This window comes from Prunus avium, chromosome 1, assembly GCF_965620075.1.
Source record: "Prunus avium chromosome 1, drPruAviu1.hap1.1, whole genome shotgun sequence".
In the NCBI taxonomy this organism is placed as follows: Eukaryota; Viridiplantae; Streptophyta; class Magnoliopsida; order Rosales; family Rosaceae; genus Prunus; species Prunus avium.
In genome coordinates, this window is record NC_142284.1 from 39466692 (window position 1) to 39482823 (window position 16132).

General features: G+C 37.6%; 4 protein-coding genes across 6 annotated transcripts; 2 read left to right on the top strand and 2 right to left on the bottom strand.

The window, feature by feature from the left end:
* Positions 1–214: 214 nt before the first annotated feature.
* LOC110753203 (carbonic anhydrase 2) lies at positions 215–5794 on the top strand. Of its 2 annotated transcripts, none has more exons than XM_021954045.2 (9): positions 215–534; positions 2770–2831; positions 3128–3259; positions 3384–3432; positions 3517–3633; positions 4026–4079; positions 4461–4546; positions 5192–5297; positions 5405–5794. In XM_021954045.2, the coding sequence occupies exons 1-9, from the start codon at positions 481–483 to the stop codon at positions 5567–5569; spliced, it is 825 nt and encodes a 274-aa protein (XP_021809737.2). In that variant the 5' UTR covers positions 215–480; the 3' UTR covers positions 5570–5794. The 2 variants fall into 2 exon arrangements, with proteins under 2 accessions (XP_021809737.2, XP_021809738.1); XM_021954046.2 differs by lacking the exon at positions 215–534 and adding an exon at positions 2408–2567.
* On the bottom strand, positions 4874–7787 carry LOC110753204 (transcription factor WER-like). The gene is made up of 3 exons (XM_021954047.2): positions 7546–7787; positions 7350–7479; positions 4874–7008 (listed from the first exon to the last, which is right to left on the bottom strand). The coding sequence occupies exons 1-3, from the start codon at positions 7661–7663 to the stop codon at positions 6597–6599; spliced, it is 660 nt and encodes a 219-aa protein (XP_021809739.2). The 5' UTR covers positions 7664–7787; the 3' UTR covers positions 4874–6596.
* Positions 7788–11017: 3230 nt separating this feature from the next.
* On the bottom strand, positions 11018–13300 carry LOC110753197 (2-methylene-furan-3-one reductase). The gene is made up of 4 exons (XM_021954033.2): positions 12817–13300; positions 11981–12304; positions 11740–11899; positions 11018–11444 (listed from the first exon to the last, which is right to left on the bottom strand). The coding sequence occupies exons 1-4, from the start codon at positions 13246–13248 to the stop codon at positions 11179–11181; spliced, it is 1182 nt and encodes a 393-aa protein (XP_021809725.1). The 5' UTR covers positions 13249–13300; the 3' UTR covers positions 11018–11178.
* A 140-nt stretch (positions 13301–13440) lies between these two features.
* LOC110753198 (Nucleic acid-binding, OB-fold-like protein) lies at positions 13441–16132 on the top strand. 2 transcript variants are annotated; one of them, XM_021954034.2, is made up of 3 exons: positions 13441–13599; positions 14209–14442; positions 15588–16132. In XM_021954034.2, the coding sequence occupies exons 2-3, from the start codon at positions 14220–14222 to the stop codon at positions 15773–15775; spliced, it is 411 nt and encodes a 136-aa protein (XP_021809726.1). In that variant the 5' UTR covers positions 13441–13599; positions 14209–14219; the 3' UTR covers positions 15776–16132. The 2 variants fall into 2 exon arrangements, with proteins under 2 accessions (XP_021809726.1, XP_021809727.1); XM_021954035.2 differs by having other exon boundaries at positions 13461–13599; positions 14215–14442.

The following is a 16132-nucleotide window of genomic DNA, read 5'->3' on the forward strand; positions in this document are numbered from 1 at the left end:
TCCGGAAAATTGTCGTGATTTTGTGGTTGGTTTTGGCAATTGGGATGAGGACACAAAATACATGTCTTTCTAATCAATGGGTGCAGCCCCATGCCATGCCATACAATATACCAGGATTGGCTATCTAAAGATGATGATGATGACGGGCTTATTGGAGACTCATAACTAATATGAGATCCTCATTCCATAGAGATAGAAGGTCCCTGCTTCACCTCTAGACGCTTTGCTTCCTTTATCCACTGGGCAGGGCTGGGATGGGAATGTAGAGCTACCACCTAACCTTCTACCTTTCTCTGTGTGTGTGTGTGTGTATTTATATACACAGAGAGAGAGAGAGAGAGAGAGAGAGAGAGAGAGAGAGAGAGAGAGAGAGTCTGATTTTGGCTCCAACAGGCAACATGGCTCGACTTTGGTGGCTGCTGCTAGTCTAACTTCCAAAAAGCAGCTCTTCTCAACCTCAGTTTTGCAGAGAAACGGGACATGGCTGGAACGTTTCGAAGATGCTTGTTCTGCTGTACAAAAGCAAGGGTCACGGTAAGATCTCCTCCAACTTTAAAGCTTTATTATTTTATTGCTTGAAGAAGATCATATTAATATTAAAGCTCAAGTCAAGAAACAAACAATTGACATTTTGCAGAGCTAGCTAATTGTATGTTGCCTCTCAACTTTTTCATGAGCCAACTAAAAACTTTTTGTTACTCAACGTCACTTAACTTTTCTATTTTTATATAAAAATATTAAGACTCGTGTATAAAACGGTTCGGTCACATAATATAACACGAAATAGAGTCGGATAAATATAAAATGTTTGTTTCTTAATTTATGGCACGAACAATGCAAACTATGTATATTTTAATTCTCATCCCGGGGACATGCCGCAACTATAGAAAATGTTGTCAACTATAATTGAATATATGGACCAATTAAACTTTTTGCAGTACGATTGGCAATTGATAGCACGACTTAGGGTGAAGAAGATGGATTGGATCCTGCAAATACCAAGTACAAAGATGGATCTCTAAATTAAGATACAAGCTTTACCTTTCACTTGTGTCTTGGTCTGCTTAATTATTAGTTATTTAATTAATTATTTGCAAATCCCCATATAATTTCATAAACCTAGCTTCAATCCATATTAATTTTGGGTTCCTCTGCTTCTAGCCCGGTTATATCCAACGCCGGTGTTGACAAGGAACCCACCGATCAAACTTGTTTTTTGTTATTAGAGCTAATGTTTCGATAAATTAGCATAGAGGATAGCAAAACTATCCGAAACTCAAATGTGAGACGTCATCCAATGAAACCTTATAAATTGTCTTTTGGTTTGTTTCAAACATTATTATTATTATTTTAATCAGTTTATTTCAACTTCATTTATTTATTAATTAATTAATTTGGGCTAATTGAGGCTCTGCTTACCTTTTTCTAAGTTTCGAAAGCGACGAATGAATTGTCCATTTGTCCCATAGAATTTATCCGTGAACAAGTCGGTCCATTTGATTTCAATTTCAATTTGAATTTTGACTAGAATTATATAAAATCAACTTGCAAAATGCCTTTTTGCTTTCACGAAGAGTGCATCATGCGACCACTTTTTAGAGGTCGAAAATGTATTCTTTCGGAAGTTGATGAAGAAGAAGATAATCCTTCATTGAATTTAATCTAAAAATAGACAAAATAAAAATATAACAAATTAATTTCCGTTACGCGTGCTGACAATTTCATTTCTAAGTACAGTTCATAGGTAGACGTCACCGTTTTATTAAAAATAGAAGTGCTTTTAATCACTCACCCTTATCTTATTTATTTTTTCAGTCACCCTATCCCACCACCCACCACGTGGCGCCTACCCACTCGTGGCCTTTGGTTGACTTCCTCATGCCCATACACCCGCGCTCCGCTACCTACATGGGTGCCGTTGTTTAACCTTTTTACCACGCCGATTTTCTTAAGTCACCCTTTTACCGCGCTATTAGTTACCCACCCTACCTATTCTACACCCAAACCTACGGCATCATTTCCTACCTAAAACGCGTGATTAATATTGAGGAATGTTAGTAGACGTGGATTATACCAGTTGGCCAGAATAATGAGCCCGTCTCTTTGCATTCAAGTTAGAGCTTCCCTCTTACATTTCCCTTCTTGTTTTTCTTATTCAATTTATACCACACGTATTCTAACTACACATAAATATGTATAAGATAGCATTCCTCTTTAATATTTCATCTGTTATTTACCAATCAGGAAATTACCATGTACAAAAACAAAAACACGACTATGCGTTCTCTAGTTTCATGTGCATTTCCTAAAAGATCCTAATGTTGTGCGTAACGTTAATTAATCCAAAAAATAATGGAGGTTTCCATATAAGTCAAATGTTTTGGATATAACTATAACAAAAGGCAAAATATTATAAATACCGAAAGCACAGTTTACGTGAGTTGTGCTCAACTGGTGGTCACTGTCCCTCCTCTTCCTCCTCCCTCCCTCCCTCCCTCCCTCCCTCCTCAAATCCTCATCACCTGCAAAATTCGATTCTCTCCAATTCCCAAACCCCAGATTCACAGGTCCGTACACTCTTCTTCTCGATCTTTCTCTTATTTCTTTACGTTGATCTCAACCGATCCTGATCAGATATATGAAAATAATTCGTTTGTAATTCACATGTTTGATTCTGTAGAATTGTGAAATTGATTTATATATATATATATATAAAATTCTTCTTTTTTCGTATTGAATTTGGATTGTTTGATTTTTGGGAATTTGCAGAAGGAAGACATGGCTAAGGACTCGTACGAGGATGCCATTGCCGGACTTTCGAAGCTCCTGAGGTACTTTAACGACTTTCAAATTACAATAACGGTCTTCTTCTCTCCGTTCTTTCCTCGTCCTGACAAAACGAAACCACCATCTGTTGTTACGTCCTTTGCTGTAATTAGCCACAAATAGCTGTCCTTTCTCTGTCATTTTTCCCATTTCCTTTTCCATCACGACGCCTTAAGCCTATCAGGCTGTTGCTGTTGCTGCCACGTGGGGGCCCTTCCGGAATGGCATTGGATCAGCCGTCTGTCACCGCGGGCCCCCTTTGACTTGGCTTTTGTTAACAACTTCGGTTTGATAACTGCAGTGAGAAAGCTGACCTCGAAGGCGTCGCCGCCGCAAAGATCAAGCAGATAACGGCCGAGTTGGAGTCGGACGAGCTGGACCCGGTCGAGAAGATCAGAACCGGTTTCCTCCATTTCAAGAAAGAGAAATTTGAGTAAGTTCCAAAATTATCCCAAAAAAAATTATAATTATTCTGTTCTTCGAATATGCTGTTCGCTTAATTCCCCTCTTTTTCCCTGATCCAAATCGATTTACCCAAACTACCCATCTGGTTTTAGGAAAGATGCTGATTTATACGGCAAACTTGCCACAGGCCAAAGCCCCAAGGTCAGTGACGAACAAATAATATTATATTAGTTAAGTATCGTTAAGCTAATTTATTAACCTGTAACTTGATTGTTGTCTTTGCAGTTCATGGTTTTTGCATGCTCAGACTCCCGAGTTTGCCCCTCGCATATCCTCAATTTTCAACCAGGCGAGGCCTTTGTGGTCAGAAACATCGCAAACATGGTCCCTCCATTTGACCCGGTTCGCCTAACAAAACCCGATTAAATTAGTCTCCACTTGCATTGGATGATTGTTTCTTCTTGTATTTGTTCTGGTTGTTGGAAAAGCATGAACATTCATAATTCATTACATGTTAATAATACATTTTCAAATGCAAGTAATGTTTCCAAACCCTCCAAGAAAATTGCGCATTATTTTTTATGGCCTCAACCCAAATGATGGAATCTTCTTTAAGATTATATAAAATGAAAAAATGGGTCCATCTTTTTATATATATATATATATATATATATATATATATATATATATATTTTTTTTTTATAAATACATATATTTAACAAACATTGAATAATAAATTATAAGTTTGGTTGTCTGTAATTGTATATGCGTATGTTGACTATTGGTTGCTGCAGAAAAAATACGCGGGAGTGGGGGCAGCCATTGAATATGCGGTATTGCATCTGAAGGTGAATATAATAGGAAGAGCCACTCTTTTTTTTTATTTTCCATATTCAACTCTACTTTTAGTTGTACTGATCTGACTGGAACCACTATATTCAACTTTTTTTCCTCTGGTTTTGTTCTTCTTCAAATTCAATAATGGTCGCCTAGTCATTGGTTTTGTGCCTTTCCTTACAACAAATAATCATGCTTCCTTGGTTTCTCTCACCCTCCGAAATAAAAGGGGCAGAAAGAAAAAGTCAAAAGTTGCAGATATAGAAAGGAGAAGAAATATTAATTGTTAATTAAGATTCGGAACATGAGGGTTTAAACTTGAGATCTCTGATAATTTATTTATTTATTTTAAGATTAGGAACCATGATTAAAAAAGGTAATATGAATTTCAGGTGGAGAATATCATTGTCATTGGACACAGCTGCTGTGGTGGGATCAAAGGGCTCATGTCAATCCCTGATGATGGGACCACTGCTAGGTAAACCAGCCTTCATTTCATTTATGAACACAGGAAGAAGAAGAAGTAGCTTAAAGCCTTAAAACACTTTGCATCTTTGTTAATTTGGTTCAAAAGTTGAAAAATCTAAGTACATATGCTTGAATTAAGAAGAATAATGAACCTTATTTGCAGTAAAGAGTTTAAAATGTTGGCCCAATTGGTTGTTTTCTTTCTCCTTCCCAAGTGGTGTTATTGCTAGTTGCTATAATTAGTGTATTATAATATTGATTTGTGTCATGTCCAACTCAATGGGAGGAGAATATGAAGGACTTTATTTTGGCAGTGGTACCATAATTTTTTGGAGGCATCCATAAAGTTGGATAAAGCAGAAGTTGAAGGACGAAGTGCTTATGAGTCATGCTCATGACAGCCTCAGATTCTCTTGTTTTTCAATTTTGCTTTGAGATTTGGTCCGACTTTAAGCGTACTTTTTAACACCGTTCCGAAATCTATCAATGTGGTACTGTCCGTGCAGTCGAAATCTCACTAGTGTTGTTTTAATTCCTTCTTTAATCATCATGCATACGCCGCTGCTGCACATATGGCACAAATTTTACTGCACTTTCTGATCCAGTAAATTATGCATTAACAGTGTTTCCATTTGTACATCCCTTGAAATTTCAGTGAATTCATAGAGGACTGGGTGAAAATCTGTTCGCCGGCTAAGAACAAGATCAAAACAGCATACAGTGGTTTAACTTTCAAAGAGCAGTGCACCAACTTGGAGAAGGTAATTTTTCATTTTTTTTCATTTGAGAAAATCAAAATCAAAACTGGAAACAGAGCTACCGAATTTGGCGAGCTTTATCCATCTTCTTGTTTGTGACCCTAATGCAGGAAGCTGTGAATGTGTCACTGGGAAACCTACTGACATATCCATTTGTGAGAGAAGGGGTGGTGAACAAGACACTAAGCCTGAACGGCGGATACTACGATTTCGTCAACGGTAGCTTCCAGCTTTGGGATCTTGAATTCAAAATTACACCCCATTTGTCTGTCTGAGCAGCAAACGTTGTCCAGAAGCCTTGGTATCATTTCCTATGTTCTGCATTTCCTTTGGAACAAGTTTTTGCAAAATAATAGCCTTTATGGCTTTGTGTCATAATGAAATCATGTAGTTTGGTCCATTTCTCTCTTTTTGTCGCCGTATGTAAAAATTCTCCTTTCTAGGCTTCAAACATTGTTAAAATTTTCTATACAGTGATTGTACTTTTAGGCAGTGGTTTATTCTGGTTTAAATTTTCATCTTACTACCTTTTTCTTTTTAATAATGGTGATTCTAAGAATCACTTTCAGAAAAGAACTAACGGAAATGCTATAATGAGGAGTTGTGAGACGGGTTTTATCCCAAAGAATCAAAGCCACAAAATCAATTTGGGAAAGACAGCCCAAAACCAATACAAGCTGAAACCCAGCTTTACAATTCAATGTTGGGGTTTGTTTTGCGTATTTTTGTGGTGGCCAGAGGCCCAAAAAACTAGTAGATGCGGGTCAAGCTACAAGTCGTCCAAAGGTGACAATGTCGTTTTCAAACTTGTAGGGCACATGAAAATTTTGAACTCTGCCAAGGAAGGCACATTAAAAGTTGGAAGCAAACATGATGACATGTGGGTGTGTTGTGTGGACCGCCTAGAAGGAAGGAGCTGGCAAAACCAGTCCAAGCAGGACCTTTACGTTTGGGTCAGTGGCTCACTGTTCAAAAAACCAAAATCCACACCAAATAACATATAAATCCTATATTCTATTCTTGAAGTAGTACCAGATTTTGAGGACAGTTAGTGAGTTTTCAAGACTAAGCGCCACTAGTGTTTTTCTATATTATAAAGAATGGTTATGATATTAATATCTTCGAGATTTTTTATGATAAAATTTTATATTTATTGGGCTATATATGTGATTAAGTTTGGAATAATATCGGTATTACTAGTAGTGGACCGCTGATATATCTCTCTAAAATTGAACTATATATTATATATTATATAATTTATGAGTTTATAAACAATTATTAGTGACCATAAACGAAAATTTATTAACTCGACTCAAAATTTTGATACAAAAGGTCAAGAGGGTACCCTTGTAGAAATTCCACCATGCCCCAGCTAATCAAATTATGACCATTAGAACAAGAAAGCGAGTCTGCGCAATGCTCGGTCATCCATTGTATTTCTTCATTTGAATTTGAATTCTCAGCTGCAACAATATCATCCAACAATGGGTTTTGGTCATTTTGCAGAGCTTCCATGTCTTTGACACTGTTGCTGGTGCCGCAGCTGCAAGATTGCTTAGAATTTGAGTCCGGGGCTTTTGGAGTTTCAGAGGAGGAAGAAAGAGCTTTTGGAGTTTGCTTTTTGAAGCCAAGCTTCTTGCACAAATGACTGTTCCAGTAGTTCTTGACTTGGTTGTCAGTTCTTCCTGGTACACGCCCCGCAATCAGAGACCACCTGTACATGTTCATACAAAGTTACTTAAGTTTTGATCAGTGATTAATAATCCGATTTAATTATCAGCAGCATCCATATACATTAACAAACACGTTGATTATTTTTATATACATAAATATAATGTGATTCCATTTCCAAGTACCAATAGAAATAGTAAGACATGGGGATCAAAGTCACCCTGCACACATTACTATCACGGATCTACCCAATTTTTTTTAAATTAAGTCTTAATTAACAACACTCCAAAACATCCAAATGAGCATCTCAAAGAAATTAATCCTCCCTCCCCCCACAAGAAAAAAAATATGAAAAGTGAAAGATGGAGATAAATTTCAGAAAACCTGTTGCCAAGGAGATTATGAAGTCTGATGATGAGGTCCTCTTCTTCCTCAGAAAAATCTCCGCGTTTCACATTTGGGTTCAGATAGTTGAGCCACCTCAATCTGCAGCTCTTTCCATTCCTCTTTAAACCTACATATATATATATAATGAAGATGAAACAAATCAGACAAGTGCATAATGTAGATAAAGTCTTACCGCTGAGCTTAGGAATGCGATTCCAGCGGCCACTTCCATGTACGGTTACGTAGTCTAGCAGAACCCTATCCTCCTCCTTTGTCCACAGCCCTTTCTTGTACTCATTTTCTGCTTCCATTTTTGCCTCCCCCTCTACACACAAAGGGAGGACGACGGCGGCTTATAGCTAAGAGGGGAAAACCTTGTGGTGTATATATATATTTGTCAATATAATATATACAGTAGCTCAGCTGTATATATGGGTGTGAAAAGTTCAAGAGCAGCTCTTTCTTTGCTGTGCTTGGACTTGTATTGTATATCTTTAATTAATTTTGTTTGTCGGCAACGTAACCGGAGAGACCATTCATTTTCATGGATTTTTTTATTATTTAATTAATTAATATATAGCCTATTTGCGGTGACTCAGTGAGTGACCCATGCATGTTATAATTATGTTACATCCCAGGGACCAATAAAGACCCAGTTAGAAGGTTTATGTACAAACACCAATGTGGTGCTGCTTCTTCTTCCAATTTTCTAACTTCACCCGCACCACATCATGTTCTTGTTGACCTTTTAGGCCCCGTTTGATTCACGGAACGGATTTGATGGGAAATCATTTCCCATGTCATTTCCCAAGGGATGGAAAATTGTGATTTTTTTCCCATGTTTGGTAATGCCGGGAAAATAACCTGGAAATATTACTTTATTTCCTTTCCCATGTTTGTTTTGAGTAGGAATGGAAAGTTAATTTTGTTTAGTTTCCCAATTTTACCCATATTAAAAATATGTTATGAATTAAAAAATAAAAAAGGAATACCAATAATTGTTGGATAAAACTGTAATTATAAATTATTAGTAAGGACAAATTAGTCAGAAAAAAGTTGTATTTAATGCTAACCTTACTTTCCCATGAGAAGGGAAAGTAAAGCCAAGGATGGAGGATGGCTTCACTTTCCCCCCTACTTTCCCATGTACCAGGCAACGATTTCTCATCCCCAAGTTTCCTTTCTCATGAACCAAACGGGGCCTTAATGATATTGAAATCATATTTGCTTGGATTTTCTAAGCCAGTAAAAAAAAAAATATATATAACCTTGAATTTTATTATTGACTTATTCTGAATCACTCCCAACCGAGTCTTTCATCTCAAATCGCCATCTACTTCGGAGCTTAATTAAAAGGAGGTGGCAATTAGGACAAGGAGCTGGCACTTAGGACAAGAAGCAGGCAGGACAGTTTGCATGCAACAGTAGTGGAAGAAGGTAGCTACCCATAGTCATAGACTCATAGTGAAATGGTACTAGATAGAGTTATTGTGAAATCTGTGCCCCAATAAGAGATTTTTAGTAAAAAGTCCCCACCACATGCCATTTCCCCACAGAGCGCAGCTCCTGTTACTTTCTCCCAACGGTAATCAGATGAGATGAGACTCTTTTGACCTATAATAATTTCCCATGCATGCATTGCACATCTTCTTTTTCTGGTCACCGTAAAAAGATCCACCAATAATGTCTGATTGATAGCTTCTTCTTATCTCTTGGTTACTGTGGCATGTTTTCCATGGACAAAGGCTTAATTATTGAGTTCCTTCTCCACTTCTTACGACAATTCCATGATTGTACTAACCCCTGCCTGTCAATCTTCTAAGGCAATTACATATTTCACCCGGCATTATTTTTCATACATTCCATTGCCTTCTTTTCATTGTCGATATTATTAAATATTGTCAATCTTTGTTAAAGACAAATTACAAAATTATTATCGGTATCAATCAATCTTTTTCCTTCCGAGACTCACGTGTTTAACAGTCTACCATCCATGCTAAGCTTTATTAACTCAACCTGGAAAGAGAGGAGAGCCCTAGCTAGGCCAAAAATGTCAGAGTCATAGCTCAATCAGCACACATTTAGCTTACCACATCTCGTTTGGTAACAATCAGAGCCAAGTTTCTTTCCTTGGAAATCGACTGGAGATACGTAGGAGGAGGAGAGTGTGTGTGAAGTCATGGTCAGGGAATTAAATATTATACCTAAATGTTGTACACGTAGAGTAAATGTTGCTATAACAAGTAGGTGCAATATATCCCTACCCTACCCCCTTCATATTCACTGTACAATATTTACGCTCTGATGTCCTCAAGATGGAATAGCTGTAAAACATGCATGATGCAGTGAGTGACTGAGGCTTTTGAAAAAGGAAAAGTAAATTTATAATCTGGTAAATTGGGAGGACAGCAGCTTTGGTTTTTGAGGGTTTCTTTTCAGGGATATTATACTACAAACCAAACTACTGTGTAGCTGTGTGTGGAATAATTTATAACTGTTTCAGAGGCTTTCAATATCTAGTTTGATTTTTGTATCCCCTTGAATGAATGCTCGTGGTACAACATGCCTTCAAGGCTAAAACGCGTATCATTTTACTCGTTTGGCTTATAAATTTTACCCTTTCTTAATGTTAAAGAGAAAACAAAAGAGTAAAGCTCAAATGATTGAGAACATTCCGTTTTACATTCCAGGCTCTATCCGACATTGACATCGTAAGATGAAAGCCTATCACAAGAGCTTAAAAAATCTTAGACCTTGCCATCCCTGACTAAAATTGTCTCGAACTCTCCCCTCCTCCATAAATCACAAAATTTAAGCCAATGATCAACTTCTTTGCCCTTTCTCTGGGCCAGTAATAGGATAAGCAACCCAATTAACCTGGCCCAGAGTTTCAAAAAAAAAAAAACTTAGGCCGTTTGAACTGGGCTTGTGTTCCAGACCTATCTAGGGCCCAAAAGTTTAATGGCTTGGGTTCAGACCCGTTAAATTGCTGAACATACACACCACCTTTTTTTTTCCTAATACACTCTATCGCACAATACCAAACCCATTCGAAAGCTAACTGCAGTTGTTTTAGAAAAGGAATGACCACACTGACGAACTCTGCAATGCCCGGAAAGTCGAATCCCTCAATCATTTATCCAAGGATGCTAGTTAGAAGGACTTATGTCACCCATTGCATTCGTATCAATAATGTATGATTAAGAGTCCTGAGACTGAAAATCATAGTGAAGCAGTGCGATAAGAAGCTGCTTCATCTTCCAATATATTGGGTAGTTGAATTCCCAGATCCCTATTCACCCATTGCAATTCCTCTCAATAATATTCGGTTAATTGAAAATCATAGCATGTATTTGGTGATCAGCAGTTTTGATCTCCAATGTGAAAATCATAAAATGGGACATTATGGACAAGATACAAACACAAAGTAGTTACTTGTACGTCTTAGTTATCAATTATGGACCACATTTTCCTTTCGATGCCTCCAACACCTCTTCGCATTATACTAACCATACATTGTCATTGCTCGTTTATGTTTGATTAGAGTTGAATATGATGAGTAGGATTTGTTATATTTTTTTTGGACATTTTATATTAAGATTAATTAGTAATTAAATAAATAATTTGATAGTATAATGTACTCAGTTAATTTTAGAGCTTTAACATCACCCAAAAAGAAAGAGCATCTATTTATTTGCCAATATTTATACATGTCACAATTGAGTTAACACAATACATTCAAGTGGCCTACCATTCATATTACAAAGGGGGCAGCAACATCATATACACAGCAAAAGTTGGCCCAGCTTTTTTCTTTTTTTCCTTCTTATTGAATTGGATGTATAACGACCTTTCCAGTGGCCCGATTGGTTTCAAGGTAAGAGAAGGCCTCAACAAGCTTAGAGAAAGGGAAGGGCCCTTTGGGATCTATCACTGCCTTCACCTTCCCACTCTCTAAATATGGATTTAGTTTCTTCAAAACAGCTCCATTAGAAGTCACTACAAATCTGAAGCCTGGAGGTGTTACTGCGCCTGTTAGGGCCACTACACTGCCCCCTTCCTTCACCACTTTCACTGCTTTATCACATTGACCTGCCATTACAAATGGAAAACGAAAATGTTCAAAAAAAGCATGTTCATTTGACATAAAAGCTGTTAATTATGCAGCAGTATCCAGCAGACCAAGGATTTTCAGCTTGACTTAAAACCACATACTTTCACCCAGCTATCTGTTTGCTCTAGATTTATATCATGGTGGTTCATGCGAAACATTACTTTTAGGCTTTGCATTTGCAGGTCCATTCTAACTACTATGACTTGCAATTGCTAAGTTTTATCCTTATACTAATGAAAAACATCTTGTAGTTGTAGTTGTACAAAATCTTACCAATTGCATCATATACAACATCAAATTTCTCTGTCAATTCTTCAAAATTCTCTTTCGTGTAGTCAATGGCTAGATCAGCTCCCAAGCTCTTCAACAACTCCAATTTTCCGGTGCTCGAAGTGGCCGCCACTCTTGAAGCTCCAAATACATGTTTTGCTAGCTGTTTCAACCAAGGAAAAAAACAGAGTATGAACACATATGCAGTCATGGGAAGAGAACGTATTTCTAGAAATTAAGGTACCTGAATCACCAGGCTTCCAACTCCACCAGCACCATTCAAAACAAGCAAAGATTTACCAGCAGAAAACCCAGTCCTTTCGAGACCCTCGTAAGCAGTCTCGATTGCAAGAGGAAGCGCAGCAGCCTGAACAAAATCCAGATTCTTAGGCTTCAATGCCAATAACCTCTCTTCAACTGCAGTGTACTCAGCAAGAGAGCCAGATTGTTTAGGCCCCTCCAAAGCTTTCTCATTTATGTCTCCGTACACTTCATCCCCCTCTTTAAAGTCCTTAACTTTACTGCCAACTTTTACCACCACACCGGCAACATCATATCCCGGAACAGTCTACAGGGAGACAAAGTGAAAGAACCCTTGAGTTAATAATAGTGCCATTCAAATGAAGCAGGCACGACCAATATCATATAGGAAAGGGAAAAGTTTACTGTATTTTCCTCTTTATCCACTTCAATTTTACATTAAAACTAGAATTTTGCTAGCAATGAATTTATTCTCAATTCCTTTAGAAATTAAAACATAATTATTATAATACCCAATCCAAAAGTACAACCACAATTCTAGTCACTCTTTCTCAGCATTCAATTTGCCAATTTCATCCAAGAAAATTACAATAATTACAACACAGATTCTAATCCCAACACAAACTCCAGATATCCGAACACATAACAACGAAAATTCACAACTCTACATCACAATCTCTACTGTAATTCTTTTTCAACGTGTTCACTTGTTTTCCAAACTTAAAATCCAAACTCAAATTAAGCTTCTTTCTCTACATTTTCTCAGCAGCCAAGACAAACCCAAATGAACGAAAATCCAAAAGAATAAAGAGAAATTACCGGAAGAGGAGAGTCAGTGTTCTGGAACTTGCCCTGCCTTCTCTTGAAATCAACTGGGTTAAGAGCAGCAGCCACAACCTTTACCAAAACCTGGTCCTCCAGCAACTCAGGCACCGCAACTTTGGTATCAAATTTCAAAACATCAACACCCCCATATTCCCCATATACCCACGCCTTCATCTCCGAAGGCAAAGCCGAGACCTTTGACGCCTCAACGGAAGTAGGGGCAGATTGGGAACTAGCAGACACTCTCAGAGCAGGAGGAGCAGAAAGCTGGCATCTTTGGGATTTCAAGCTTGTGGGTACTGCGATTCTGTTCTTATTTTCTCGGAAAGCGAAGGAAAATTTGACAGAAAATGGGTTTGGGGATAGAGAGCTTAAGGGTGTGAGTTGAGAAGCAGTGGAGCTGAGAGTGGAAGTGGTTGCTAGCATTGTTCCCAACTGAACCTTAAACAGCTTATCTCTTTCCCTGCTCCTTCATATGGCGCTTGTTTTTTTTAACTGTTTTTCAACCAATAGTATCCTCACACGTAAGAACAAGAAAGTACGGAAAACGCGACTCGAAAAAGCGATTTTAAGGAAAATGGTAGACACGTGGACGGGCGGATTACTCCTGACAGGATTGGAGATCGACGGTCGGTAAGTTATTAGTGATAGCTTTAACCCTTTTCACATTGTGTTTGTAGAGCCGACTGAGAGTTGTGACGACCTCGGTTTTCTTCCTTAGTCAGATCTTCACTCTTTCCTCTCTCAATCGTAGATTGTCTTTGCGCTTCCTCAAAGGTGATTTCTCACTCTAATTTACAAGATCCTTGTTTCTCTTTTGATAGATTTCGATGCAAATTTGTTCTTTTTTTATAATAAATTTTATCAGTGTCGACTTTTTATATATTGTGGAGTAATTAGGGTTCCGATCCGTTGTTTAACATCGATTTTCTCTCTGATATGCTTTGTAAATCGGAAAGTTACGTTGAAAATTTATGATCAATATAGCGGTTTACAATGTACGATTAGTTTATGTTGGAAAATTTTACTTACATTCTGTTACATCTTGGCGAAAATAGAAGAAAATTAGGATTTAAGCGAAGCTCGTCTTTTTATCACCATAATTAACATAAATTTGGAATCTTTGTTCTAATTTTTCGGCAAAGGAAAAGCTCTGCTCAACCCATTTAAGGAAATTCCCAATCGATTGAAGTAGGTTTTGTTAATGTCTTGTTCGAGTTCTCTGAAATCATGAAGAAGAAAAAACCAAAGCTTTAAGACTCTATGTTACAATTCGTATGGACCACGTTGAGAAAAGAATATAATTGCATGTGCACAACTATGTTTGTTGAACTCAGTATGTGTAGTTTTAATGATTGACTGTTCGTGGGTGTGAATTTCGCAAAGGTTTAGCTGAAATGGCCGAATCAAAACCTGGATTGAGGAAACCTGTATTCACCAAGGTTGCCCAGCTCCGCCCAAGCACCTCAGGGCACACTCTCACGGTAAAGGTTGTTAATACTAAGATGGTCTTACAGAAGGGTCGTGCTGATGCCCCTCAAGTACGCCAAATGCGAATTGCTGAATGCTTGGTTGGTGATGAAACCGGATTGATTATCTTTACAGCTAGAAATGATCAAGGTGTGTATTTCAGTTTACTTCGTACTCTCACTGGTGAACACGATCTATGCTTAGCAATTGCTGGATCAAAATCCAGTGACTGATAATCAAATCTCGATAAAGTAATCTTCTTTTCTGAATGATTTCAATGGTTGGATTTTCATTTAATGGTTGGTAGGCTTGAATTTTTTGTGGTTATGGGTGAGTCGGAGAGCATGACATTGAATGATATGTGTATGCGTGCATGGTTGTGTAAAACATAATTACTTATGTATTGTTGAGCCTCGTATATGTCTAAAACATGAATATTCAAATTTTCCCTCGTGGGAGCTGGTCAATGCTGGTCAATTCTTTTCTGGTACTTACTCTTGATTAGATATTGCTAGGGCCTTGGTGGTAGCTGGTCGATGCTGTTTTTAATTTTTTTTTTTGGGGATTCTAAACCTTGAGTCTAGATATTCATTAGTTTTTAAGGTCTCAGCTCGGTTCCTGGTGATTAGATTTCCCAGCCACTGCTTACATGGGTCTGATTTCCATTCGCAATTGATGTTTTAATGATGTCATAAAAAAATTTAGATGTCCTGTAGCTGAAATTGACAGGTGAGGCAATGCTAGAATACATTAATTAGTCAAACAAGATGATATCTAGTGAAACTTTAGATGTCCAGTAGCTGAAATCAGAGATTTGTTGAATGCCATAACAAGCCCAGGAATATGGACTCTCATCTGATAGTTATATGCTTAAGATAAGAGGGAGGGAAGAACTGCAGATATGCCAAAGATATGTGAGCTTAATGAATTGGGAGTGAAGTCTCTATGAGTGTTCATGGGTGTTAAATAACATTTAATTAAATGAGACTGGATCCGTTTGTGCCACTTTTTTTCAAGGTTCTCAGTCTGCCAACCAACTGATAATTTCAGTTTTTCAGATTTTAGCACCCATATTAACCAGTATTTCTGCAAAAGGGGATCCACACCAACTGTTTGGGCCTTTTTTTTTAAATTCTTTTTCAGCCTATGTCTGAAAATCTATATCCTAATTTTGGTTGTATATTTTGACACTTCGTTTTATTTTTACCGGTTTGCATCATTGTTTTGGAAGACCACTGCATTGTCTGTTATGTAAGTTTCCTTTTACTAATTGTTTTGATATGATGGTTGTGTAGTGGATTTGGTGAAAGAGGGCTCTACCCTAACCCTGCGTAATGCCAAAATCGACATGTTCAAAGGATCGATGAGACTTGCTGTGGACAGGTGGGGCCGTGTTGAAGTTGCTGAACCTGCTAGTTTTACAGTGAAAGAAGATAACAACCTCTCACTCATTGAATATGAACTTGTCAATGTTGAAGAGTGACTTTTCTGGACAGAGTTCAGTTGCCTACCTGTCTGAACCCAAAAAAATAAAAACAAAATCGAAGAAGTTCTGTTGTTATATGGGGCATCTAATCTCCAAAATGTTCTTGAAAGTTCCACATTTATGAAGAAGAAATCTTGAAGCCAGTACTACCTAAGTCTTCTCTTAACTTTGCAGCCAATCTTGATGGAGCTTTGGTTGGACTGCCAAATAGATGGTGATGGCTGTAAGTTTATGAAGATGAGGGAACTGGCTTTCTCAGTTTACTATCTACTTGTTTTTGGAAAGTACATATGGGATTCATGTTATGAAATATGTCTAATACTTTTTCTAACTCAGTATGAGTTTCCTACGTTA

Coding starts and splice junctions, on each gene's coding strand:
- LOC110753203 (XM_021954045.2), top strand. CDS start 481: ATGGCTGGAACGTTTCGAAGATGCTTGTTCTGCTGTACAAAAGCAAGG. Junction 2,832..3,127: donor GGACTTTCGAAGCTCCTGAG/GTACTTTAACGA, acceptor TGATAACTGCAG/TGAGAAAGCTGACCTCGAAG. Junction 3,634..4,025: donor TGGTCCCTCCATTTGACCCG/GTTCGCCTAACA, acceptor TGGTTGCTGCAG/AAAAAATACGCGGGAGTGGG.
- LOC110753197 (XM_021954033.2), bottom strand. CDS start 13,248: ATGCTAGCAACCACTTCCACTCTCAGCTCCACTGCTTCTCAACTCACA. Junction 11,900..11,980: donor TTGGAAGCCTGGTGATTCAG/GTACCTTAATTT, acceptor TGGTTGAAACAG/CTAGCAAAACATGTATTTGG. Junction 11,445..11,739: donor TGTTGTATATGATGCAATTG/GTAAGATTTTGT, acceptor TTGTAATGGCAG/GTCAATGTGATAAAGCAGTG.
- LOC110753204 (XM_021954047.2), bottom strand. CDS start 7,663: ATGGAAGCAGAAAATGAGTACAAGAAAGGGCTGTGGACAAAGGAGGAG. Junction 7,480..7,545: donor TCGCATTCCTAAGCTCAGCG/GTAAGACTTTAT, acceptor ATATATATGTAG/GTTTAAAGAGGAATGGAAAG. Junction 7,009..7,349: donor CATAATCTCCTTGGCAACAG/GTTTTCTGAAAT, acceptor GAACATGTACAG/GTGGTCTCTGATTGCGGGGC.
- LOC110753198 (XM_021954034.2), top strand. CDS start 14,220: ATGGCCGAATCAAAACCTGGATTGAGGAAACCTGTATTCACCAAGGTT. Junction 14,443..15,587: donor TACAGCTAGAAATGATCAAG/GTGTGTATTTCA, acceptor ATGGTTGTGTAG/TGGATTTGGTGAAAGAGGGC.